Source organism: Phoca vitulina, unplaced genomic scaffold, assembly GCF_004348235.1.
Source record: "Phoca vitulina isolate PV1807 unplaced genomic scaffold, GSC_HSeal_1.0 scaffold13, whole genome shotgun sequence".
Taxonomy (NCBI): Eukaryota; Metazoa; Chordata; class Mammalia; order Carnivora; family Phocidae; genus Phoca; species Phoca vitulina.
Genome location: NW_022589716.1, coordinates 38,737,250 through 38,764,354, shown reverse-complemented (window position 1 = coordinate 38,764,354; position 27,105 = coordinate 38,737,250). Strand labels below are relative to the sequence as shown.

General features: G+C 48.3%; 1 protein-coding gene across 1 annotated transcript in view; it reads right to left on the bottom strand.

The window, feature by feature from the left end:
• Positions 1-27,105, bottom strand: part of LMCD1 (LIM and cysteine rich domains 1) — a 58,492-nt gene that overhangs the window by 7,396 nt on the left and 23,991 nt on the right. The window contains exons 2-4 of the mRNA XM_032411840.1: positions 21,895-21,983; positions 15,803-16,058; positions 8,860-9,189 (exon numbers count right to left, since the gene is read on the bottom strand). Coding sequence (XP_032267731.1) covers positions 8,860-9,189; positions 15,803-16,058; positions 21,895-21,983 — 675 coding nt within the window. The remainder of the gene's footprint in view (positions 1-8,859; positions 9,190-15,802; positions 16,059-21,894; positions 21,984-27,105) is intronic.

Genomic DNA, 27,105 nt, shown 5'->3' with positions numbered 1-27,105 from the left:
GCCTGAGTCTGCCCTAGCACCCCCTAGAGGGCTTGTTAAAACAGACCATTGGGCCCCATACCCAGAGTGTCTGATTCAGATAGGTCTGGGATGAAGTACAGGAATCCGCAAGCTCCCGGGGATGCTGGTGTGGTCAGGGGACTCAGTTTGAGAACCACTATCATAGAGTGTTTAAAAATGACCTTAAAAATAAGCTCAGCAGAAATGATACCACCAATTTAGTTTGGTTACAGCCCAAAAGCCAATTTGAATTCCTGGGATGCTTAAATTCTAGACAATTTTTAAGAAAGCCCAGTGTGGGCATTCTCAGACTACTTTCCCTATGAAGGAGATACTACTGTGGCCAAGTAAAAGTCCCTTGGGACTATGTTAAAAGGCATAGAGAAGAACACTTACCGCTATCATATCAATTGGTTCTTATTCATACTCTCAACCATCTAAAATCAGAGCTTGCCCTTGAGAATCTTTCTAACATTTGACACATAGCTTAATTTGCAGACTATTTCCCCCTTGAGGGGAGGAGGTGTGGCACAAATCTTTCATTGGTGGAACAAAGGTGAAGTTTCTCCTTGTGCCACTGAAGTTTGGCCCTGTCCCTGTTCAAATGGTGAGAGATTCTGAATGAAAAGGGTCTAAATGAAAGGGTTTGAAAATTCTGTACTTTGGGCCTTTGTCAAGTGTTAAAACACCTGCTTGGAGAAAGCTGAGGAACACTTTAGATGTTGCTGCCTTGGGAGCTAAGACCCCGTAGGGTTGAGGTTCCCTTGGTCATGGTGTGTGGAAATGATGTTGGCAAATTCTTGGACACTCCTCCAACCCATGGATGTCTAAGTCCCTTCTTCTGATTGTTGACCCTCCTTAATGACTTGCTTCTGTTGAACAGAATGTAGTGGGAGGGATGTTACCGATTCCTGAGGTAGGTCATAAAAAAGACAACACAGTCTCTTCCACTGGGATCTCTCTCTCTCTATACACACGTTGGGAGCCCTGAGCAGGCAGGAAAGGAATCCCGAGACCTCTTTGTGAGGGCAACCCTGTGGAGAAGCCACACAGAGAGAGGGGAAGAGGCCCAAGGAGCCCCTTCCTGCCTGGTCCAGCCCAGCTGGTTGTGTCTTCCTAGCATTGAAGCCACAGACCAGTGAGACAACGAGCTTCACAAGCCTCCAGCTCCTAGCCTACAAGCTGTTCCAAATGATGCCACATGGGCAGAGATAAGATATCCGCCACTGAACCCTGCCCGATTGCTGATTTGTGAGCAGGACAGATGTTATTTTTTTAAGCCTCTATACCTTGGGGTGGTTTGATATTCAGCATTAGATGACAAGAACACCCAATGTGGGCAAACAGAATCATTAAGGCTTCTGAAATGGGAGTAACTGAGACACAAAGTGTTTTAGGCAACAGTAGGTTAGGGACAGTGGCCAAGGGTTATGTGGCCAAAGAACTGTCTCTAAGGATGGAGTTGTGTTGGCCTTCAGAGAATGATCAACAGATATGGAGAACCCTCTGAACCAGCAATAATCTCTCTCTTGGGGTTGCCAGAAGTTCTGTCCCAATCATTCTGTTCTTTTCTGGAAGGCTCTTATCCAAAGGCCTACTCAGTCTAAACCCAGAGTGCCTTGTGAAAATCTCACTATTACAATACAGTAAATATTAACACAAGGGCCTTGAATTCAGGCGCTGGGTTCTTTCCAACACAAATACTCAACAATTTATTTATAAACAGCATCTCCCCATTTCCTCTTATGGTGATTATTCACCATCTTTGCAGCCTCGTGTATTCCAGAGGTTTTTCTTTTTTTTTTCTCTTATTTTTCTTTCCTTTTTTGGCCCAGTGTCATTTCTGGCATCTTTAGACTCTTGCGTTCTGTTCCCCCAACCCTGTCATCTTCCTGAGATTCCTCATAGTACAGATTGGGCAGGCTGGGTGCAGTGGTTAGGGTGACAGGCTTTGGAATGAGAGCCATGCCATTGCTTCTTCACCAGTGAGCCCTCAGACAAGTCACCCACCTCTCTGAGCCTCAGTTTCATCATTAGGAACATATGGCAGGCCCTGGCTCATGGGAGATGCTTTACATATGGTGGTCACTGTTGTTGGCCAACCATTTCACCTCATGCTTCTTCTTGGGGCAGATTATTGAATCTGGGGCTCTCTGCCGAGCAAGGTAACATGTTAGGCATTTCTAACTGACTCTCCCTCCTCACTGGTTATCTGATAAAGGGGGAACACGGAGCCAGGAAGGTTTCATAAATGCTACCCTCGGAAGAGAGGCCATCAGCCCAGGGTGTTCTCAAATCCAGCTTTGATGAGTGTATAGGCAAGGACTGGCTTCCCGCCAAAGGAAAAAGCCTTACATGGGATCGTCTCTGTTGCAATGGCTGTGCGAAGTGCCTGCAGCTGCATGGTTGCTGAGGAAATAGAAGCTTCCATTCACTGGAGTCTTTGTGGGGTTTGGGGTAAGGCAGGCCTTAGTTCCAGTTCTGGCTTAACCACTCACAAGCTAGATGACTAGAAAAAGGGGAAATTAGATTTTGTAGGAGAATTCTTAGGATTCAGTAAAAAAAAAAACAACAACTATGTGACGCCATTGGCATAGTGCCGGGGCACAATCTAGATAGTCAAGGGATGGCAGCCGACATCATCATCATCATCGTCATCCTATTAACCTATATAATGGCAAAATAAAGTTGGATAAAATCAAAGTAATTCATAAAAAGCTAGTAACCATCTTTTATAGTGGTTCGAGTTCTGGGGTGAGCAAACTACATCTGTGGGCCAAATCCTGCCCACCACTTGTTTTTGCAAATAAAGTTTTATTGGCACACGGCCATAGTCATCGTTTAGATCCCATCTATGGTCTATGGCTGCGTTAGGGCCACAGGGCCAGAGCGAGTAGTTGTGACAGAGACCGTATGGCTTGCAAAGCCTAAAATATTCACCATCTGCCTTTTACAGGAAAAATTTGCCAGCTCCTGTTTTAGTCAATGGAATATGATGCAGCCCACTCCAGAAAAAAAAAAAAAAAAAGATGCTTGTGAAGCCTATGTGGCAACATGGAAAAGTATTTATAGCATAAAAAATGGGATAAAGGGAATTTTCTGTGGAAAAAAAAAAAATCCCTTTAATGTCATTAAAATATCTCCATTGTAAAGAAGGAGGGACACAGATGTTGAGAAGCTTGGTAACCATGGTGATTTCCTGGGCCTTTTGGCCTGGGTTCTCCAGCTCAGACAGGGCTCAGGATGCGGGGGTGGGGCGCTGGTTTCAAATTCCCAGAGAGGGGCTGGCAGGAAAGCCAGCCTGCTGAGCCCACAAGCCAAACATCTGCTGCACAAAGGTTTGGAAGTCCCTTGCCCACAAATATGTCCCTTGTTGGGGCAGGAGTCGGGCTGAGCAGCCAGCTGCTGTAAGTTTCCATCTGAGAGGCAGACCTCGGTGGGAGGGGTGCTGAGGGGAAGGGGCTGGGTGGGGGGCACCGGCAGGGATGATAAACACTAAAGGGTGGGGATTACTCCGAGTGCTATGTTCTGGCTTTCTTTCCCCTTCCTTCAGTTACAAGTTTGGGGTGTAGGGAGAGGCGGAAATTCCACGCCCAGGAAATCCGTATATTTCATTTCTGAGAAAATATCAAGCAAGTAAGCATTCTAAAGGCGGGGAAATGGTTTGGTGGGGCTGTTAACAATCAGAGCACTGAGGTCATTGCCCTCGTGGCCCAGGCGCTCATAGGTTCCATCTAGGTGGGAGAGGTGGGGAGCAGAGGGCCTGGAAAGTCGATATGGAGCTTATCCATTCTGGAGCAAATGTTCCAGGTTGCTGCAGTTGGCAGTTCCCTGGCCATGGAGCCCTCTGAAGCCCTCCAAACCCAGGAGAACTCATGGTGGGTGAGACTGGGGTGCGGTGGGCAAGTCCTTCCATTGTTCTTGGCATGCAGACAAGAGGCCCCCAGATTCTTCACTGGATTGGGCTGTGGGTGACTCCAAACACTGCTGCTCATCCAGCAAACATAAATGAGCACACCTTTGTGGTGTTGGTCCCACCCCAGGGCTGCTCATACTCCTCAGGGCTGGTGACACACAAGGACCTGGGATGGGAGTCCCAGCCCCACCTCTTATCAGCAAGCCTCTTAACCTCTCTCTGCATCAGGTTCCGCATCTGCGAAATGGGTGTAACAACCCCTACCTCTCCTACTAGTTGTTAGGAGAGTTCGAAGACATGAATATGCCTGCTGAGGGTTCGAAGACATTAACAGTTCCCCTCCCACCTGCCCCCCTTCCTTGCCAGCATATACACATGGGGCAAGTAAAAGAGGGAGGGGAGATATTTTGGGTTTTTAATTGGCCTCACTGATTCAAAGGGCACACTTCAGGTGACAGCGGCTGTTAGCCCCTGGGATTTTTCTACTGCGGTGTCTCCTCATGAAGACAGATACCTCCGACAGCATTTCCCAGGTGTCCTGCGTCTCTTAACCTCAATTTAATAATGATGCTTTTGAAGAGGGTTGCTCTGAGGTAGGCAAGGGCAGCCACAGCTCTTGGGTTCACTCCTCAGATGTGCCTCGGCTGATGTGAGGTTCCCCTGTCCCGTCAGGGGGGCCTGAGTGTGGGCCCGGAGCTGGAAAGCTGGGGTGCACATCTGTGAGCTGGACTCAGATCTGAATAACCCCGAAGGCCCAGCCACACGGGGGAGTTGGGCTCAGAGGGTGCTGTTCCCCCCAGCCGCCTGACCCACCCACTGTTCTCAGTGGCCTCACCCCTAACTCAGCCCCTGGGGCATTTCCACATGGGCAATTTGGAAAAGGCTTCTGGCAATAGCGTTCCTCGGGTCTGGATAACCCTTTCCTCTGAGCACATTTTGGTGGAGGGGCTTGGTGAGGAGGACTCCAGGGTCTGACTCAGCCGTTGCTGGCTTCAGGCCCCTCCCAAGCTGTCTGAGGAAGGACACCACGGTAACAGGCGGACAGCAGCTTGACGGAGCCAAGCGAGTTCACTGGAGAACCGCCTGCCGTGTAGGCTGACTGCAGTGCGGAGGAAAGGGGGCTTGTGGCCTCAGGCTGCTGAGTAGTGTGGTTGCGTGGGGTATAAAGCAGTGTATAAAGCAGTTCTGGGTTTCCAGAACTCCCCATGGACCATTCAATGGGGAATGGGGAATGGGAGAGTGCTGTGCAGTGTCCTCAAAGCTGGACTCCCTAAGCCAGGAGGCCAAATACATCTAGAAAATGCCTGTGTTGTCATCTCTTCGATCCTCACCATATGCCAGTTTGGCGATATCATTTTTCCTGAGCTTATATATAAAATTATTTTTATACTCTTTAGCAGTGGTTCTCAAAGGGTGGCCCCCAGACCAGCGCCAGCATCGACCTGGGTGCTCAGTAGAAAAGCTGAGTCTCTGGCCCCACCTGCCCCTACTAAGCAGGGAGCTCTGGGGTGGGGCCCAGCCCTCTGGATTTTAACCAGCCTTCTGGGTGATTTGAGAACCATTGCCACAGCCTACCAGAGGCTCTCAGAAAATCCTACCACAAAGAAACCCATGTAGTTTTGGTCACTCTCATGTCTCCTAAACTTACATGGCCATGTAACCCCTTTATGGCCTAATATCCATTAGTTTTCCAAGGAACAAGCTTTGGGCAACAGGAAAGATGGACTTGGAGTCTGACAGGTTGGTTCAAATCCCACAGCTTTTCTTTTTAAGTTCTTGGGTGGTTGGGAGCTTTAAATCAGATACTCTAGTGCTTAGCGCTACCCTTGATTCAGAGAAAGCCTGCCACACATAGCTGCTAACGATAGTAATAATGATCATTCTTTGGATGATAAACCATACTATGTCACCAATATAGTTCTAAGAAAATAGGTTTCATGTGTCCTTCCTTTTGCTTCCATTTTTTCCCCTAAATCACTGCTTGGATTTGGGGTGTCAGTCTGAGTTCTACAATTTCCTCCCCACATCTGGGTTCTCAAATTGAACGCCCTAGCCACTTCTGGCAGAGTTCATTATCCTCATCAGGGGAGCAAAAATCAGGATTCCTGCCTGATGCCTGGCTCTGGTAAACTGTCCTACACTGCCCTTTTATGAGAAATAGAAGGCAAAGCACACAGGATGGCTAGCACCCATGTCCACTTAATGCGGCTACTCACTGGGCTAAGGCAGAGCAGTGCAGGGAGCATACATCCACAACTAAGTTTGGGGTTGCTGAGGACACACTATCTATATTCTATGTCTATCTAGCTGCCTTTATAGGATTTGCTCCCTGGATTCAAGGAGATAAACAGGGAGTTATAAATAAGAGCACCCAGCCTTTTTTCTTCCTGGAACAGATCATAAGCAGGGTTTTATAACTCTGCATCATGTAGTAGGACAAGTATCGGATCCAGGTTCTACTCCTTAGAAACTATGGGACCTTGGAAAAGTTACCTACCATCTCTGAATCTCTGATTCCACACCTGTAAAATGGGTTTGGTGAAATTCATCCCACTAGGCAATTGTGTGAATTAAACAAAGACCTTGAAAGAGTGGGCAGGTATCTGGCACAGAGCAGGTGCTTAATAAATGTGAACTTGAATCCCATCATCCTCCTGGGCAATATGGCCATCTAGATTGTCTCCATCGTTCGAGGCTCTATTTAGTTAGAACACTCACTTATTCATCCATTTGTTCATTCATTCCTGGTTCACGTATTTATTGAGCACCTACTATCTCTATCAGTGGCATCTGCTGAAGATACAGAGATGAAAAAGACAAGCCAGCAGCACCTGGAGGTGACATAAATACATGACATACAGACCTGAATCCACTGATTACATGACTAATTATCTAAGCAAGATTGGGGTTAGGGTAAGGAAGGAGAAGGCCGTCTTCCCCAGCCAGCCCAGCCCAACCAATACTGGCTTCCTTCAAATTCCCCGTTCATTGTCTGATCTTGTTGTTTATATACTTCCAAACTGTCACAACTACTTCCTAAAGTTGACGGTAGGCAGAGACCCAGCATCTCAGGCCACCTTTGCCCCACTTCCCTGCTGTGCAAATATGTGGGGCTGAGTAGAGGATAAAATACGTTCTCAGATCAGCATCTCTCTCCTGGGAATGGCAATTGGGAAGTGTCACAATGACTTAAAGAGATCGCCCTCCAACTTGGAATTAGGTGGTATTTATGCTTTAAGGACCGATGACTATTTGGATAGAGAGCTGGATGGAGAAGAGACTAATTTATGAAACATGGTAACTGATCTAAATTTTTTTTAAGTTGCTGGGACATGTATTCTTCCTGAAAAAATAGGTCTTTTCAACATATTTCCAAATTTGTGGTAGGGAAAATAGGTTTTGTTTTTTGTCTTAAAGTTCTCAGATTAGGGGCGCCTGGGTGGCTCAGTCAGTTAAGCGTCTGAGGTCGTGATCTTGGTTGGGGTCCTCGATCAAGTCCCCCATCGGGCTCCCTACTCAGTGGGGAGTCTGCTTCTGCCTCTCCCTCTGCCTCATCCCCCCCTGCCCTCTCCCCCCGCTGCTTGTGCTCTGTCTCTCTCAAATAAATAAATAAATAAAATCTTAAAAAAAAAAAGTTCTCAGATTAACAGTGTGAGGCCATAGTTCACTGGATGGCAATCCCAGATGAATGGGCCAACACATGGAGATTGGACGTACAGGATGAAGGTTTTGGATGACAAGTTTGAGTCACTGCAGGGAAGAAGGAGCCCGGCCCTCTCTGAATGTAGTGACAGCATCATTGGGGCTGCCATCTCCCTGGGATGTCTGGCTCACACAGGTACCTGCCAGTCTGTTAGCAGCAAGGCAGGTAATTTGCTTGAGGGCTCCCTGTATTGGGACATTTATCTCCAAATCCCAAATAGAGGCAGTTGAGGCCAGTTGGCTGATAGGGGCAGAGGGCAAAAGGTAGAAGGGGGCCAGAGGCCAGGAAACAGTAAACACCAGTCCTTGGTGGCACCTGCCTCAAGCTAGTCCTCTTACCTCCTGTGGGGCAGATTCAGGCAAACCAATCCATGAGACACTCTGGCTTCTGCAATTTTTCTCAAACAGCCCCCAGGAGCTCACTCCTTTACGGCATATCTTCTACACACTACTCGAGGACACTACCAAAGCACAGCTCAGATCCTGTGACGCCTCCCACCGACAGCCTGCCACAGCTCCCCATGGCCCTCAGAGGGATGTCCAATATCCCTGCTATTTTCCTATGTGGGGACAGGGTCTTCTGCCTGTTTGATTTCCTGGGGCTTGGCGGAGAGTACAGGCTAGTCAATACTCAAGGGACGAATGGATGGCTTGCCGCTTTAGGAAGCGTGCCCCTGCTGACCTGGCCAGCCTCGTGTCCCCACGCCCCCTAGCACACCGTGCTTTCAGTCACATGGGACTCTGCTCAGGCCTCTGGCTCCACCGTGCTCTCTGGAACTTTTGTACATGCTCATCTCTATAAGGCGGCACAGGGCTTCCCTGCCAAGCCTGAAGACTTGGATGCATCCTGGTTATTCTTTCCAGGCCAGGCTGGGCCCCAGCTCCTCCTCCAAGCCGACCCTCACCCCAGCCTCACCGATGCCCTTTCTCTAAGCTGTGACAGTTTGGTAGTCTGGGACCTCCGCTGGACGATGAGCCTCACCGATGCCCTTTCTCTAAGCTGTGACAGTTTGGTAGTCTGGGACCTCCCCTGGACGATAAGCCTCTCAAGCACGGTGATCGTGTGTGATTTTCCGCAAACAGCGCCTGGCCCAGAGTAAATGAGCACCGCATAGCTGCTGGCGGGATGAACACGTGAATGGATGCATGAATGAGGGGAAGAGCCTGGAGCTGGGGCCCCAACCGCGCAAGCCCCGAGCCTGGTGGTTTCAGCCACACCGGGAGGCCGGGGAGAGACTTACGTATTCTTTGGATAGGTCGCCGATGCTGCCGTTGGTGGTTGGGGCCGTGGTCTCCGTGCCCTCTGGCTTTTCCGGCTGCTTCCCCTCCTCCTTGGGCAAGCCCCCCTGCCCAGGGAGGGCCACCTCTCCCACGCCCAGCGCCTCGCTCTTGTACTGCTTGACAAATTCTTCCATCACTTTCACCTCATTCTCCAGAAGTCCACGGCAGCGAGAGGGGTCCTGGTCGTAGATGGGGAGCTGGTGCATGAGCTGGCGGCGGCGGTAATAGGCACCCTCGGTGCCTGTCACTGGCTGCTTCTCCTTCGGGATGAGCTCCATGTACTGCAGGCCCTAGTGGGGAGGAGATAAAGCAACTGTGATTTGCAGGCACCCACGCAGAGATCTGGAACGGGCGAAGTTTCCAGCTTCTTCGGGTTTTCTGCAGAACCTGAGGACGGTCAAGGCCACGATGTTGTGAATCTGGCAACACCCCAGAGAGGCCTAAATAAGTTTCTGGATGAGAATGGTGTACTTTAAGTCAGTGTTCATTTTAGATTCACGGACTTTGAGATACAGGTTTTGTTTCCTTCAACACTGAACATTTTTACTTCACTCACCTCATGGCAATGCTCCTAATTAAAAAAAAAAAAGTCAATCTAGCTTAAAATTGCTTTTCTTAGAAAAGTATAATTAAATCATTATAGGCATAAGGTATTTCATGGTTTATTAATTTAAAAACAGGCAAAGGCACCTTCTAATAGAATGAATTGACAAGGTCTCAAGGTAACATTTCCACATCAGTATGACTGGTAACCATCTGAATATTAATATGTCCATAGATAACTGTCCAATTTGGCTTTTTTTTTTTTTTTTTTTTAAGTGAACAGTAATCTTATACTTGGGTGGCTGCCAGGGATGGGGAGATTAGGGGGAGATAAAGGTCAAGGCCAGACAGCATGAGAAAGTGTGAAAGGCAAATTGTTTTCCTTGACAACTGTTCTTGGCGTCTGGGCTTGCCCCTGACTGTGACCCTGACACCCCCAGTAGGTTGCTTGATTCCCACTGCCCAGGTGGCTGTTTCCATATTAACCCTCTTGGAACCTGCCTGCCCCATATCACATCACTTGGGGCTCGACTCATTTTGGAACTGAATTGTGTGAATCAACATGGAAAGTCATATAGCAATTCATAATGACACCGCCTTGTTGTTGCCTGATGTTGGGGAGTAGGGGTGAGGAAGTGGAGGGAGGGGTGTACTAGTCCAGAGCCTGGTTTGCTGAGTTTCATAATAAATGCATTCTGGATGAGAGCAGTTTTGGAGAAGGGAGAGGCAGGTGACCCGCGTTCCCATGGGACTCATGAAGCGAGCGACAGCTGTGGATGCTCCCTAGGGGGCTCCGTCCTAGATCCTGGAACATCTGGCTGAGGCTTCTTCTGGCTCTGTGGGCTCATGGCATACCCTGTTACTATCCCTTCATCTGCAGAGTCCCCAGCACTTTTCCAGGTGCTTTGCCAGATACAGGAGATGGCCTAGGTGGTGGACAGAGTCCTGGGGTGTCAGAAAATGTGGGGTTGTAGCTCCTGCCCTGCTGTTGTTCTCTGTGTAAGACTGAGAAAGCACCCAGACCCCCTGGGCCTCAGTTTCATCATTTGCAAAGTTTGGGGTAGACAGACTGCATGATCTTCAGGGTCCTGACCCCTGTGAGAATTCTGTGGTGACCTCACTCAGTCCTTACCTCAACTATGAGAGAGAAGCGGTAGCACCGACCCGAGTCTACAGGTCAGGAAAGTGGCTCAAGGAGTCCATGGATTCTGGTTGGCCCAAGAGGCCAAGACCCTGAGCCCCCACACATGGAAGAACAAGAAGCACAAGGGGGCCACTCAGCTGACTGTGTGTCTGGAAAGGGCTGAGTCCTAACTCTGTCTGGGGAAGGCAGGGGGGGATGTGGTTTTTCTCCGGGTCAGTATGAAATTGCAGGGGGCTTCCAACACGAACATTCCAGGCAGGTAGGTGTGAAGAATCTAGTCTCACACTTTGGAGTGCATAAGAATCACTGGATGACATTGTGACTCTGATTTAGGAGTCTGTGAGGGGCCTAGAAGTGAGCACTTTTGCAGGTCCTCCTGGGTGTGAAGCCGGACATCTGAGGATTGGGGCCTCTCTGGGGACAGTGGGTGGCGGGACAGGATGTGACCCTCAGAGGACAGGGAAAGCAGCAGACCAGCAGCCTACAGGCTGGGGCAGGGCACAGGGCCCTGGGGAGACGGGTTAAGGCCAACAAGATGGGCTGTGGGGGGCAAATACCTACCACAGCCATTCCAATTTTGTGCTGGGGCCTGCCCTGCTCCCAGGATCTAAGGAGGGATTTTGGAGAAGTAGAAACAAGAGCATTGCTCACTGTGCCAGAATGGGCACCCAGACTCGGCCATCATCTCATTCATTCCAAGTGCTGAAGCAGTTCCAGTTGCATGGCTGATGGAGCTCATGGGAGCGGAGCATAACCTCTTCTCCTACAAAGGCTGCTGACCCCCCCAGGTTGAGTGGTTGAAGGCATGGTGGTGCCTATGATCCGGGCACCCTTCTAGGTGCCTGACCCATGCTAACCCATCTAATTCTCACAGAACGCCTAGGAGGAAGGAATTAATATTACCCCTCGAAACACTGAGGCACAGAGAAGGAATCTCCTGAAGCTCCCACGACGCGTCTGTAGTCGAGACAGTTTGGTACTCAGCAGCTTGGGTCTCAACCATGTGTCTATGACTTCTCTAGAAGATGAATGATTTGCCAAGAGAAAACGATTTCCTCCAATCTCTAAGGGAATTTCCTTTGGTCTTGGGCAGGGTGAGGAGGCTGTATAAGTACTGCTTAGGGCCACCATCCCCCAGTCCCTGGATACGTCTGTGACTCCGCCTTCAACAGCAGGTATCCCTCCCTGTTTTGCGTTACAATAAACACTGCGGTAGAAGTCCTGCAGCAGTGGCTCTCTGCAGGTGCTGGCCACCTGCTTGTCGATCCTGCATTCAGTGTCCTTTCCTGGCTCTGTCCTGGCCACAGGTGTTTGTGGCCCGCAGAGTTAAAGGATTCCTGGGCAGGGCCCTGGAGACAGGGAGTGTTCCTTCCCCAGGAACCCAGTGTTCCTGTCGCAGCTCAAAGCCCCAGCTGGGCAGCGCAGCATCCCGCTGCCCCTGGCGTGTGTTCTGTGATGGCTGGCCCCGCCTGGCTTGCCTTGTCTGGCTGGCCCTGTCTGGCTGGCCCCAGCAGCCGATTGACACACCTGCGGCAGACTCTGCTCACTGACCCCGGGGAGGGTAACAGAGTCTGCCGTTCAGACAACCACATTGGTTGGCGTGGGCTTGGGAAGGGGATGATGGGGACAGAGGGCTGGGTCAGAGTCAGCTGCCTGTGCTGCTCAGAGCTTGTAAGAGAATCTCTCAGGAATCTCTCCAGGAAGCTGATTAAGGTCATGTTCCCCAAACCTTTAGCAAGAAGCCTTTTCTCGGAGCAGCTGGAAAGGTTGGCTTAGGTTTCAAGTTTTTCACGAGGACTTTTCTGAGTCATTTGGTGCTCTGCTGTCTGGCTGGGACATCCTGGGTGAACAGGTTCCCAGAATCGGGCTTTATCAGGAGAGGAATCAAAGGGCAGAGAGAAAAGTGGGAAAGAAAGGTGCTTTATTCCCAGGGTTGGGCAGTAGAAAGGGCATGGACTCTGGAATCGGAAGACCTGATCCTGCCTATTCTTTCTGCTTCTCCAGCTGTCAGGCAAGGACGGTCAGTGGGCTTCATGGTACATGTCAATCCTAGTCAATAGTGGCTACTCGGAGTGCTGTATTGAGGAGGATTCTGAGGCCCAATGAGGGCTCTGTGAGAGACAGTGCCCTGACTGACCAGCAGTGTTTGCCATGGGTATGGGAGTACAGGATGAGGTATGAGTGCCACAGCTGCGGAGCCTCCTCAAAAGCCTCTGTTTGCTCCCCTGTAAAATGGGGTTATTATGCACGTAGGGAGTGGTGAGGTGTTGATGATATATCTGTCTGTCTGTCTGTCTGTCTATCTATCCATCCATCCAGAATGCTCAATGGATGCTGGTTCCCTTCATCTTTTCCTCCTTGCCTCCTCCCAAATCCTGGATAGCCTTCAAACATTTGCCCAAGTCCCTCCCTATTCTTAGAAATTCTTATTCCCTTAAAAGTGCTAATCCAAGATACCTGCTTCTTTCTGCCTCTCCTCCTACCTGTCTGGTTCTCCTGGCCTGGCTTGGTAGGGAAGAGCCTAAGCTTTGGAGTGAGGGAGGCCCGAGTCCAAGGCCTGGCTCTGCCATTTAAGCCAGCTATGGGACAGTTGGCTAGTTGTGTCACTTCTTGGAGCCTCAGCATCCCCCTCTGTGGATAAGTGTAGTCATAGTCCATCCCTAACAGTGTTGGAAAATTAGATGAGACCATGCATGTACAGCTCTTAGCATAGTGCTTGGCACAGGTAAGTACTCAATAAATATTAGCCATTAGGTTTATTGTGACTAGTCTTCAAAGGCTTAAGAATTTTTCCGTTTTTCATTCTGGTTGGGAAGGATGACAGCAAGATCCAGTCCCATTTCCAAAATATAATCAGTCCTGATCACTTGGTAATTAAAAAAAATGTTGGGAGGGTGAATGGGAAGAGAGAACTGTCCAATCTCAGAAAGGCAACTTGCTCAGGCAGGCCAGATGGGGGGCAGACAGAGGGCCCTTTATACCATGTGGTTTTATGAGCCAGCATTAATCACAGCCTGATGATGCCTTCCTCTGGTTAGTCTGGGGCCGAAGCGCTTGGGGTTTTCACCAGCCAGTTCCTGACGCCCACAGCCAGCTCTTTTACGAGCTGCTTGCTTTAGTTTCCACTGACATCTTGGAGACCTGCTTGATGGCTTACCCAGACCTGGGCGCTGGAGGCAGACCCGCATGCAGAGCCGCCCAGCGTGTCCCGGCACTGCTGTTGTTGGACGTCACCCTCTGTGGCCCGGATATGCCCCTCCAACTGGCGAAGTCCAATTAACCATGCTGTGTTTCCTTACACGTAAAATAATTCCTATTTCACAGGGTGGCTGAGCTCACAAATGCTGACATATTCTTTTAAAATATGTCTTCAAAAAATATAGCATTTAAAAAAGCATCTTGCCAATCTCCACTTGATCTAGAAGGGAGTCCCCCCTCCTTTCCCCCACTTAAGCTACAGCCTAGAACTGTGCTGCTCAGACTCTCTATGGTGAAGGATCAGTTTTTTTTGTTTGTTTGTTTGATTTTTCCACCTATTGTAGAATGATTTGTGGGCTCACTGCATGAGATGAGAATGTAGCTCATGCCACATTGAGATTTCCACGTGAGTCTGACGACAGTGGAATTCTCTTCAGTGAGAGGAGGTCTCTGATCACATGCCTGGATGCCAATTGCTACTAAATTTCCCCAGCATTTCTTCTCAATTTCTGTACCTCTCGTTGTGGGCCAATCACAGGATTTTGTGGCAGTGTCAGTCCATGGACCACATGTGGCCAGAAGGGTGATATAGCACAAATACTCATCAAACCTACTATGTGTCCTGCATGGTGCAAGGTGCTGGATAGGATGGTGCACAGGACAGGCATGGTGTCTGCCCTTGTGGGCCTCGTTTCACTCTAGTGAGAGAGATGATAACTAAGCAAAGGTGCACATAAGATAACTATACCTTGCAATCAGAGCTTCTAAAGAAACACTGGAGAACTGAGAGAGAAAAAATGTAGCTGGAGGGTAGGTGGCATCTGCTGTAGATTGGGTGGTTAGGGAAAGCCTGTCTGGGACCTGACTGTCAGAAAGACCCAGCCATGCAAAGAGCAGGAAAAGGATATTTCAAGTAGAGGGAACAGCAAGTGCAAAGTCCCTGAGGAGGGCAAAAGCCTAGAGCGTTCCAGAGCAGGAAAGAGGAAGGTCAGGGCACTGTAAGGTAATGAGTGAGGGGTCATAGCCGGAGCTGTGGGAGGAGCCTGTGGGGATATGACCATGTAGGACTCTGAAGTCTCTCCTTTTTCCCCAGAAGAGATTTAATTAAAATGCCAGGCTTGCATCTCTAAAACTGTAGGACCTTTTTAATCTCATTGACTTGTGGAAATCACCTAGGCCCTTGCTATTCCAGGTGAGGTCTGGGGGCCAGCAGGATCGGCATCACCTGGGAGAGTGTCAGGAGTGCAGAGTCTCAGGACCAGCCCCAAGCTTACTGGATGTATTTCAGCAAGCTGTCCAGATGACGTATATGCTTGCTGAAATTTGAGGGGCACTGGTCTGGTCCGCTGGGTCTTGAAGGTGGCTGCATGTGGGATTACCTGAGGAGTTAAATGCCCATGTCTGGTGATGGCGATCCTGCAATCTAGAGCTTCTGATTTAATGGTCTGGGCTGAGGCCTGTGCATGGGGACTTGTTATGGGTCTTTGTAGTTGGGTGGCCAGGGTGTGACCTTGTCCTTCTCTGGGTGCCTCTTCCCCGGGGTTGTGTAAAGCTAGTTTGGTTCTCCCTTCCAAGCCCAAGAGGCCTCTGCTGTTGGAGAGGGGAAAGAACTGTTTCTCTGCTCCCCCACAGGTGTGCAATGGGTATATCCCAGGCCACTTTGAGGGGAAATGAACATCTCACACATGAAGACAAGCACTCTGAGAGTTTGGAATGATAAACCATCCTTTGTTCAGAAGTGGGGAGCCCATAAGGAACCATGGACGACCCTGGACTAGAGCTGGAAGGGCCTTGGAATTCATAGAGACACTTTTATCCATTTCATGGATGAGGAAAACCGAGGCCCAGGGAATTTTCACTTCAAGATCACATAGCGAGGCAGGAGCAGGTTCAGAACTAGAGCTATTCCTATCATTTCTATAATCTCGCCCTCTTCTGACCTTATCTTTGACATTCAGGCATGACGAACATGTACAAGGATAGGAAAACAACCACTTGGTTGGAGGAAGCTGCCTTACCAGTTTCTGGGTGACTCCAGGAGGGGCCCACTCATAGGTGATGGTGTCAAAGGTGGGATCTTTCCCAGTGGCAATGGGATTGGTCATGATCATCCGATTCCTCTTATAAATCCGGATGCCGTCCCCGCCTTTCACCCGGGCCGTGAGGGTGGAATACTTGGAGTCCATCAGCAAGCGGCCAATTTTCCGATCGTCTTCCAGCTCAGAGCTGAAGCAGTGGTCTTCGTGGCTGCATTTGCATGACTTGCATATTTTCCTGGGGTGGGAGGTTAATTGGGACATGTGAGATCAACCTCCAGAGAAGAAGAGCAGAGTCTCCTGCTGGTAGCATCTGCCTTTTTGAAAGCAAGTTCAAGGTTCGACTTTAGTAACTTGTAAGGGTTGGCAGCAAGACAAATGGTAACCTGAGATCAAAAGGCCTCTGGGATTGGGAACTGCATTTGGGAGACTATCAGTCTATCTGTGGGGAATGTGGGATGTGACTTTTGCTGGTAAAAAGAACAGCACATTTTTACTCACTTTGGGTGTGACAGCAAAGGCTGTTTCATTCATTAGAGATGCTCGAAAGCAGGAGTCTTTATGACCTGTGGGCTGAACCCGGCCCACAACCTCCTTGTGTAAATAATGTTTTATTGGAACACAGCCATGCTCATTCACTTATATATTGTCTGTGGATGCATTTGGGCTACAAGGGCAGACTTGAATAATTGCAACAGAGACTGTGTGACCCACAGAGCCTAAAATATCCACGATCTGGTCCTTTGTAAAAAAAAAAAGAAAAAAAATCGCTGACCTCTGCTCTAAGGAATTATTGAAATTATCTCCCAAGATTCATGAGCCTTGGAACTTCAGCAGCTTTCAACTCTTTAGCAACCATAGTGAAGTTAGAATACAGCTGAAAATTTTCTTCAAGGAATGGGTGGATAGGACCCAGGGGGGAAGGGAATGAGCTCAGAAAACCCCGTGGGCTGGAGAGATTGATGTTCACTGGCAAGGCTTTGTGGTGAGGCTGAGAGAAGGAAAAGCATCCTGGGGAAGCGTCACATTCACTCGAAAGCCTGATGCTTCTGTCTGACAATTAAAAACTAAAGCATCTGGCTGCTTTGTGCCATGCTGTTAAGGTTTCAAAATCCAGAGTGTTCCCGGTATAGAGGAAAACCGCTTCCCTCCCTTTCCGGCCTGACACCTGAGTCCTGCTGTATCTCAGCTGCTCTCACGCATGAGATTTGAGAACTTGTTAAGTAAAGTGAGCAACGTCAAGACCTGCAACAGGGGTGAGGCAGGACCGAGCAGGAGAGATGCCACCGCAGTAGCAGGAGTGCCTCACAGCCAGGCGTGCCTGAAGGAATCCTCCTTTTTTTCCATCAGTAGTTTTTCTTTTTAAGATTTTTTAATTTATTCATTTGACAGAGAGAGAGAGAGAGAGAGAGAGTGGCAGGCAGTGGAGAAGGAGACTCCCCGCGGAGCAGGGAGCCTGATGCGGGGCTCGATCCCAGGACCCCGGGATCATGACCTGAGCCGAAGGCAGACGCTTAACTGACTGAGCCACCCAGGTGTCCCTTCCATCAGTAGTTCTAAACTAAGGTCACACCCCCAGGAGGCAAGTGGCAACGTCTGAAGATACTTTTGACTGTCACTGTCATAATGGGGTGCTCCTAGCTTCTATAGGGTAGAGGCCAGGGATGCTGCTAAACATCCGTAATACAGAGGACAGCCCCCTCCACAACAAAGAATTATCCTGTCCAAAATGTCAATAGTGCTGAGGTTGAGAAACCCTTGTCTAATGAGGGACATCCCACTGCAACCTTCTAGGAGCCTACAGTTGGGGTGAGAGAGGGAGAGAAAATCAGATGGACACTGTAACAGAGAATAAGGTTGGGCCCTGTGAGGGCTGCATATGCTCTGGGGTGGTTCTGCTGGTCTGGACCAGTTCCCCCCAGCCTGTAAGTATGGGGCACGTGGAAAAAGGCTCAGGGTGATAAGTGTGGGAGACAGAGGGTTACAGAAAGTTAGACATATTTCTCTAGTGCAAGGCTGATTCTTGTTTTTAATGCACTGATGTACAGTGTGACTTTAAGGCGGGGAGAATGCAGCATTTCCAATGTTCTCTGAAGAGAAGCTTGCAGTCCAAGTTCACATGCAGTGGGCTACAATTTGAGAAATGGTAAAATCGATGATCTCAAGGATAATTCCAGTACTTCAAAATGGAATATGACCCTGAAGATGATGCAGGGCAAAAACAAGAAGTCTTTTCTTTTTGTTCTCATAAGAAGGGGTTGCTCATTTTACAGAATTGGGGCACTTTATTCATAATAAATATCCTCTTGCCTCTCCCTTTTATGAGCCAGGCATGAAGGAGACTGTTTCTCTAGGGTAGGGGGTAGCACCACTGGTCTACACGTGGGGAGTGACAGCAGCAGAGGAGGAAGTGGAAGGAGGAAGAGGAAGGAAGTGAGGGAAAGCCTGGTGCCCCACGAGATCCTCTGAGCCCCAAGGCCTTCCATGCATGGAGCTGGGTGGGGAAGCTGCCATTTGCTTTTTTGGTTAATGAGACTCTCAGGATGCTATTAGAGATGTAGCGAATGCAAAACAGTTTGAAATGGAAAATGCTGACGGATATGAGATATTCTCTGAAACTGTGTCAATGTTCTTTCTCCCTTTATTCATACCATCGTGTTGCCAGGCACTGTTGCTGCGGTTCTATAGAAGAAGAAGATACCCCTTAGACCAACTCCACTCCTTCCAGGCACCCAGACTGAAGGGGACACAGACACACCCAGAAAGAGCCTCAGCGGTATTAAAATGGCTATTTCTACAGTCTGTCCTGGGCTACCTGCAATGCTGGAAAAGGCAAAGCCTTGGACTCTAAGCTCAGCCTGAACACTAGCCCAACACAGCCCATGGTCAAGTTTCTTATCTGACAGTGAGATAGTTACATCAGGAGTTGGCATACTACATTCCATTGGCTGAGTCTGGCCCATCCCCTATTTTTGTACAGCCTGTGAAGTAAGAAAAGTTTTTACATTGTGACATGGTCGGAAAAAAAAATCAAAAGAAGATTACTGACACAGGAAAATGATATGAAATTTGAATTTCAGTGTCCTGAAATAGAGATTTATGGGAACATAATCACATTCATTCATTTACATATTGCCTATGGATGGTTTCACGCTACGAGGGCCAAGTTGACTAGTTGTGCCAGAGACCATATGGCCTGCCAAACTGAAAATGTTTACGAACAGGCTGTTTACAGAAAGGTAGCTGACCCTTGGTTTTCAAACTTTGCTGCACATCTAAATCACCTGGGGAGCTCGGTAGACTTGGAGATGCCCCACCCTTGCTCCAGCTTGTCAGATTCCATGGGTCCGAAGTGGGATCTGGGCAGGGGTACTTGTAATCCTGTTCAAAGGGGATCTGGATGCCCATCAAATTGCCAGAATCCTTAGTCGGTGCCTTTCAGGAACTTAAGCAGCTCTGGTTGACTTTCTCTGGTCTCTCAAAAAGCACAGGAAGCCCAGCTCTTTGGGCAGAGTCATCTGTGAAGATCCACTGCCCCGGGGAGAAGAGGCAGAGCTAACACTGGCCAGCTACACCAGCATGGAGACAGGACCTCCTCAGAGGGGGTGCCGCAATGAGGATGCTGGGAGAATCCAAAGAACAACCCCGAAGAATGTGAAAATGGGTGATCTGAAGAGCCAGTGGTCTGTCTCCCATTTGTCATACCATGTCCCCTGCTTCCCTCAGGGGTTCCCTGGGGCTCTTCTCCACTCACTGAAGTCAGTGTGCATTAAAAAAAAAAGCGATTAGGATTATGATAATATAAAAAAAAGAATCTCTGCCTGCAAGGAAGAGACTTTCTGGCTCTCTCTGAAAAGTCTGGAGTCCTGGACGTGTGTGTCCCCCTGCCCTGAAGGGTGGGTCAGCCTCCTGAGGATAGCTCAGAAGGCCAGGGAACCTGACATGTCCATCAGGGAAGCAGGAAGCTGCAGACCGCCAGGGAGCCTCCCCTTCTGTTTTCATGAAAGTCTGCTCTTGCCTTCTCTCTGTACCCTTCTCTCCAAGTAATTCTACCATCTGCCACTGATACTAATTACCATGCTAATTCTGCTAACCATGTCACTAGTTTGATTACAGACAGCTTGCCTGAAACTATGGATTGTAAAGCCAGAAGTGGAGCCTAGAGCACATGGGCTCCAACGTTCCCATTTTTCAGATAGGAAAGGTGAGGCTTACAGAAGGGAAGTGTTTTTTCAAGCTGAGTCAGCACATGAATTTGTCCTGTGATTATTAGTTGGGGGACTTGCTCATTAAAGCAGGCCGGCTGTCACTTGGGTCATTCAAATATCTTTCAAACTACTGAAAGTATGAGAACTGGAGCATAAAAATGCTTTCACGTGGTTTCCCCCCCTAAGTTTCTGGGACCTCCTGGCTCCAGTATGGCTTGAATTTAGGTCCCCGTTAAAGTTATTCCAACCAAAGACAACACTTGATATTTGGGACCCGAAGCTACAATCTGCATTTCTCAAGGATCAATTTACTTGATGTTCAAGTCCTTTGTAGAATGGCGGGGGAATGTGGGGATTAAAACCATGCTCACACTCCTGCTTATAGCCCAGAAGAATAGGGCCCAGAATTGCCATCCTGCCATAAACAGCTAGAAAACCAGACAAAATATGTTGAATGAACCTTTTCAGATGTCAGACAACAGGCAGCAAGAACTGATCCTTGAGAGGGGAAAACATTATTGAACTGAGTCGGTGGGTGCATTCAGGGAACATTACCCCCTGCCCTAAGGATTCTAAAAGGAGGTATCCCAGCTGTTTTTGGAGAGCTGATGAGGAGTCAGCATTTTTCTGTGATACCCTGATGGCAGATTCAGGACCAGGCGGCGAAAGCATAGGGAAGCTGACTCTGCTCAAGACCAGAAAGAGCTCGAGTGGCCAAAATAGATGTGTGGGGCATTCCCCCAATGGGGAGTGTGTTCGCTTTGGGAGGAATTTGTGTGGGGGATGGAGTGGGGTTTGGACGACCTTGAAGGTCCCCTGCATCCAGAAGACCACATGAGCTCCTGTGAGGTCGAGAACTGTCAGGGAACGGAGTTAAGGAACAGTCTTGTGCTTCAAAGGCTCACGACCCACAGTACTGCCGAGAGGTTGAGAGCATGGGGGTGGGGTTCACGAAGACCCAAGTTTGAATTCTGCCATGCACTGGATGTCTCCTGCTACCCACTCTCAGTTTTCTGACCTGAAAAATGGAGAAACTACTACCTACTGCTCAGGGTTACTTCAGCATTTAAATGTAAAAGACTTGGTTCAGCTCAATAAATGTTTTTGCAATTGCCATCTCACAATGGAAGTCAACAACTCTGAGACAAATACCTCTCAAATTTTGCTCCCCCAATGAGTGCCCAAGGAAACCCTCTGGCAGAAGAGACAAAAACTCCCTCTGTGCTCTCGTGCCCTACAGAGGTTAGCCTCTCTCTCCCAGGGCTACCGGGACAGTCACACAGGCTGTGCACTGCACACCTCCAGTGGGTGCCATCCATGTAGATGATGATGGCAGTAGCACCTGGGAATTGTGTAGTGGGGCGGCCCTACCTCTGGTTTTCAGAGTCCAGCTGGATCTTATGGCCCTCCCTTGTGTGTATGAATGCACCACAGCCTGGTTTTTAAGTCCTGTGGACACAGTGACTTTTATTTCGGGCCCAGGGGCACTCAGATCAAAACAGGGGCGATTACACAGTATGGGGAGATCAACCGCATGCACCAAGCCCCAGGATATAGCAATCCAGAGAGGACCAGGCACCGACTAACAACTGCTCACATCTTCCCAGTGCGGCCTTGGTGGGCTGAGCTTGGTGATCCTCGCCTCGAAATGGTGTGTGAAGCACTAAACTCCTTTCTCATCTTGGCTCCCAAGGGCTTCTCTGTCATTTCTGAATTAGGCAAAGCAGGAGTGCATTCACTCCAGACCAAGTCCTCCCTGAAATGCATGCATCTTAAGCAGTCCCAGCAGAGCAGAATGACCAGTGGTTCCCAGAAAGGACAGCCAAGAAATGAAAGCAGGCAGAGCCTCTCCTGACAAACTCTTACCTCCATGGATGTGGCTCGAAGCCGGCACACGTCCCCTTGCATTTCAAACAAGGCACACCTCTTGCTGACTGCTGCTGGCCCAGGGACATCTGGAAAAGGAGACAGAAAAGAGGGTGTTTTCCTTCCAAAAGTCTTGGACCGGGGATCGCTTGACCTCTAAAAGACTTGGCATGCCAGCAAAGGGATTGTGTGGGGTTCAAAGGGCTCGAGATGAATAAGCCATCAGTTACTGTTTACCAAGAATGGAGAAGACCAGCCGGGAAAGTGGTCATAGGGCTGGCAAGTGTGGAAGGGTGGGGCCCTTCCCAATAAAAATGGAATGAGGCGGGGGCTTTCGGTGCTGTTGCCAGCCAGCCACCAGGGCTCCATTGGAAACCCCCTGCTGTGAGGGATCATCTCCTCCTTCCTCCATATTCACCAGCTCCCCTGGTAGGTCCACTTGTCACTGGAATGGAATCTTCCAGCGAGTGCCTCCTCTCCCTCCTTTATTTGTGATTTATTGATAGGGTGTGATTAAACCAAAGCTACAGGCACAAACAAATGTTCATGTTGCCAAATGTTTATAGCTCAAAGCATAACTTAAATATTTTGCTAAAACACGGAAAACCAGGAGCATTTGAAGTCTGGTGGTCCTTTGGAAGGAAAACAACACACAGGACAGGTTTTATTCTTTGTCACCAGCTGTGCTGCTGCTGTGTTGAGACCCAGGTGGCTCTCCAATGGGGTCTTCAAATCAGCAGCCTCCGCGGGAAGCTTGCCAGAAACACAGCCCCTCAGGTCCTGCCCCAGACCTTCTGATTCAGAATATGCACTTCCATGAAATTCCAGGAGATTTGTATTACATTAAAATTGAAGAAGAAGGGGGTTAGTGTATGCATCTGCTGGCTGAGAAACTTACCTAGCTCTCCATTGGGGGTGGGGATGACTTGCTACAGTTAATGCACATGTATTACGGTTTTATCAAGAACAAGGCTTCATCAACTCGTAAGATAAAGGGATAAGCTCCTCATTCAACAGATTATTGATTCATCTAACCATTTATTTAGCATATGTCAGGCACAGGGATACATCATAGGACTCGGGTGTGCCCTAGAGGTACTCATAGACTAGAGGGAGATGAAGAAGCACATACTTATCACCTGCTTCTGGAAGGGGTAAGTTTGAGGCAGAGGAAGCTGCCTGTTATATAGCAGAAAGGCATGGACTTTGGAGCCTGGGAGACCTGGATTCCAAACCCAGCATCGTGACTCAACAGCCATCCTGGCCTTGGACACACTGGGCTTCAGTCTCCTTACTTGTCAAATGGGTACAAAGATAATGTATGTAAAGTGCCCACTCACACTGGGTACTAAAAACTGGTAGCTGGTGTTATTTTGCACACAGACTTTAGGCGCACAGAGGAAGGTGTGAATAAACCTGTACAGGAAGTCCAGGGAGGCTTCTTAGAGGAGGTGACTCTGGATGGGGGTTAGGCAGAATGAGCAGGCAGAAAAGGAGAAGGGAGAAAATGTGTAAGGGCAAAAAGATACGAGAGGACGTGATGGGTGGGATGTTGCAATCTGAGCATTACTCCTTTACTCTCTTTGCTTTTAAGTGGGGGAAAAACAAGCAGTGGAACCTGGGAGACTGTCCTCATCGTTACGGTTAGAATTTGAAGAAGTACATGAGAAGACACACTCATTCTTCACAATATTTCTCTTCTGTACCTCAGATCTTCCCACAGTGACACCTAGCTCCCCATCTCTCACTGGACAGCTGCTGTTCGCACCATGTCCTCTTGGACTGCGCTGTTCTCATACACATTCACAACTCTGCGGAGTAAGCGCCACGCTGCACACATTTGATAGAGAGCATGTTCACATTTGTGCCTGGTCAGTGCTAGCTTCTTGTTAACGAAGAAAAACAAGAAGATGCTCACCATCAACTCCTCGTCCGAAGCTGGGGAGCTTTCCTTCACAGGTAGAACTTTGTTCTCTAAAACCCTGGCATCGAACACCTTGCAAACCTCCACCTCTCACTGCTTCTGCCTCTTGTCACCTTGGATTCTACCAGTTGAAACACAGTGATCCTTTCACGCTTCATGTTTGAGTGATCCAATGGTTATTTTGGAAGGTATACAACTTATGAATAAGGCTTCATTGTTAGATCATTTTAGAAAGACCCAGAGGCAGCAAAGCCTGGAAACAGAAGAGCTATGTGGAAGCATTTCATAAGTGGCAAAGCACCCTGCGTGCGGGCCTTGCTGTTCTTCTAATGAGTGGCTGATTTAACAGTCATCCTATAAGGGGATTAGTCCTGATGCTTGGCCGGAGAGCTGGGCTGCCGGCTCAGGGTTTGCTTAGAAATAGTGATGTGAGGCCGCAGAGCACAGCAGAGCACGGCCCGTGGGGCAGGGCGCTGACTGTGGTGCGGGCTCTGACATTTATTAGCTGTGCAGCTAGAGGCAACTCATTTCCTCCCCCAGCCTAAGTTGCTCCTCTGTAAGATGAGAAAACTGGCCTGGATCGAGACTGCCAGAATCCTGTTCCACAGAATCCTCATTCTGTGAGATGTTGCAAAGGGGTCGTTGATGGCTGGGGTGGGAACGATTACACGATCAAATAAAAATGGTGGACACTGGATGTGACATGGCTTTCAGAGCCTCTGAGGTGCTAGCCCAGCTCTTTCAAGTGGAGAGGTCCAGGCTTTGGGGTCACAAGGTCTGGATTTTTAGACCTAAATTTGTTCCTTTCTTCTGCTGGACTTGGGCAAGTGACTGGACTTGCAGAGTCTCCAGTTTCTCCCTCTGGGTCGTGGAGATAGTAAGAACCAATGTGCGTAGCGGAGCTACTGGGAAGGTTAAATGGTTTGCTACAAGGAAAGGGCTTGGCATGCACATATTATGCACTGGACTTTTGTTTTCCTTGTCAGCAACCCTTGTGTAAATGGTCTGAGAGACCCTGAATCAGATGTTCTAAAAAAAAAAAAAAAAAAATTCCTTTTCCAGTTTCAGAATCCTAGGGAACTTCAGAGGAACTACTTTCTAACTCCACACCTCATATACTTTCTTACTGTCGCCTTTGCTTCGTGTAAGTGTTGCCTCTCTGACTAAGTGCAGGAAGCAGAGAGTTGGCCTTAGCCTCCATCCTGCTAGTGGGACAGTTTCCATGGTGACAGAAATCCGTGGGAGAGAAAAATAAATGGCCTTGCAAGGAAGAAGCAGATTTGGGCCATCAGGCCACACTTGCAGCCAGTTTCCTGGCCGACTGCTTAACACAATAAATAGCCATTTGTCCCCTGCATGTCATTCATCCAGGAGCCAGACAGACCCGGCTGTGTCAGACACGGAAAATGATGATCCTGTTTATTGAGAAGAGGAAAACATCAACCAGAAGCAGTGTTTCAGACAAGATATTCTGGTTTATAAACAGTAGGTTTCTCTGATGTGGACTCTGTCTCGGATGAAAGATGGTGTAGTGGCGGCTCACAGTGGCTCACAGTAGCTGAAAACAGAAGAGCTTAAAAGGAGCCATCACTTTAAAATAATGGGTTCCTGGAATGTAGCATCTATTCTATCATTTTTCCTGAGGGGAGATAACCTGTTTTGACAATTTTCTTTGGCTTGGGAGAGTAGGATGTTGTGGAACTGAATCGCATCAGGAAATTAAAAGGTCTTAGCTCAGGCCAGGAGCCCTGGGGACGCAAGGGCTGGGGAGCAACAGGGCCTCCTCCCCCCTTTGATCATCTCCTTCAGGTGAACCCCCAGGGGAAGTCTTACAGGGGGGAAAATGTCACCAAGAACAAGGTAGGACAGAAATGAAGAAGGGAAAAGAAGAAATGCAATATGGAGTTTAGGAACGAATGTGGGACTCGGGGTTAGACAATGGGAGTTCTCCTCCCATATGTAACTCGGTTTCCTCCTCTGCAAAATGGGTTTTCCCTGACCCTTTTTGCCTCCATAGGGCTGTTGTGAGCATCAAGTCAGATTAAAAGGTTGTTTGTAAAGTAAAATATTTACCATTGTTAAAAAAATTATCCAAAACTTGGGCATAAGGCAGAAAAGTAGGTGGCAGGTCCTCTCAGTGGCATATGGTGGCGATAGTCCCCTCAAGGATTATCTAGACATATTTACTTTGCTGTACTCCCAGACTTGGTGAAGCTACATGTTAACTTGGAGATTTTTGTCTGGTAAAGATACAAATATAAGGAGTTTTTATCTTTTTTAAAATAGATAACCTTTTTTAAAATAGATAACCTGAAGGTTATGGTTATTGTCCTATTAGCTAGTTATGTACCTAACCCATCAATCTTGTCCGAACATTAAATTTCCTATAAATACCCAGCCCCTCAAATGCTTTTTGAACTGGTCTAAATATCTTGCTGATTACTTCATTAACTAATGAGTTGAATAAAATCTTTGCTGAGTTTTATTTTATATTTTTACAACAGAAATGATTTTACGTTTCTGGAAATTGTATCTTCAGACCATCACATGCCCTCCTGACCATCTGTGGGTTTGCTTTCTGAGCTAGGGTGTTCTGAATATTGACAATAAATTCTATTCCAGGTCAGTCACTCTGACTCGTCTACAGGTAAACTCTCTAGGCATATGTGTCATTAAAGATTATTAGCCAACATGATTTGCTACTTGAAAACAAACCCTTTCCTCCCCACCAAGGAGAGAAGGTGGAGTGAAGGCAGTGGAGGGTGGAGTGAGATGAACTTACGAGAAGGTCTGGAAAAGAACTGCCATCATAAACAGAAAACAATGATCTCAGAAACTCCTCTACTGCTATCACCAACTCCAAAATGTGAACAGCTTGACAATCCATGGAGTGATTTTACTTACTTAAGCATTCTCTTCCTGGACACTTGACAACCGTGTGAAGTATAATCATTATTCCTAATCAACAGAGGATGCATGACAGTCTGAGAGAGAAGCAACTTGTCCATTCAGAATGCTCTGGACTGGAGCTCCTATGGGGAAGGGGAGGGGGTCTCTTCACTCTACCCTCATCTGTACTGGGCTTGAAGCAAAAATGTAATAGCTTTCTTAATGATTCCGACTGTAGCTAACATTTATTGAGTACATCTTATGTGCTGGGCATATGCCAAGCATTTCATAATATTTATGCTTGATGAGAGGTACTTTTAGTGACTTCATTTTCAGATGAGGAAGCAGGCCCAGAGACGTTAAGCCTCTTTTTCAGGATCCAATAGCTAGTGAGTGGT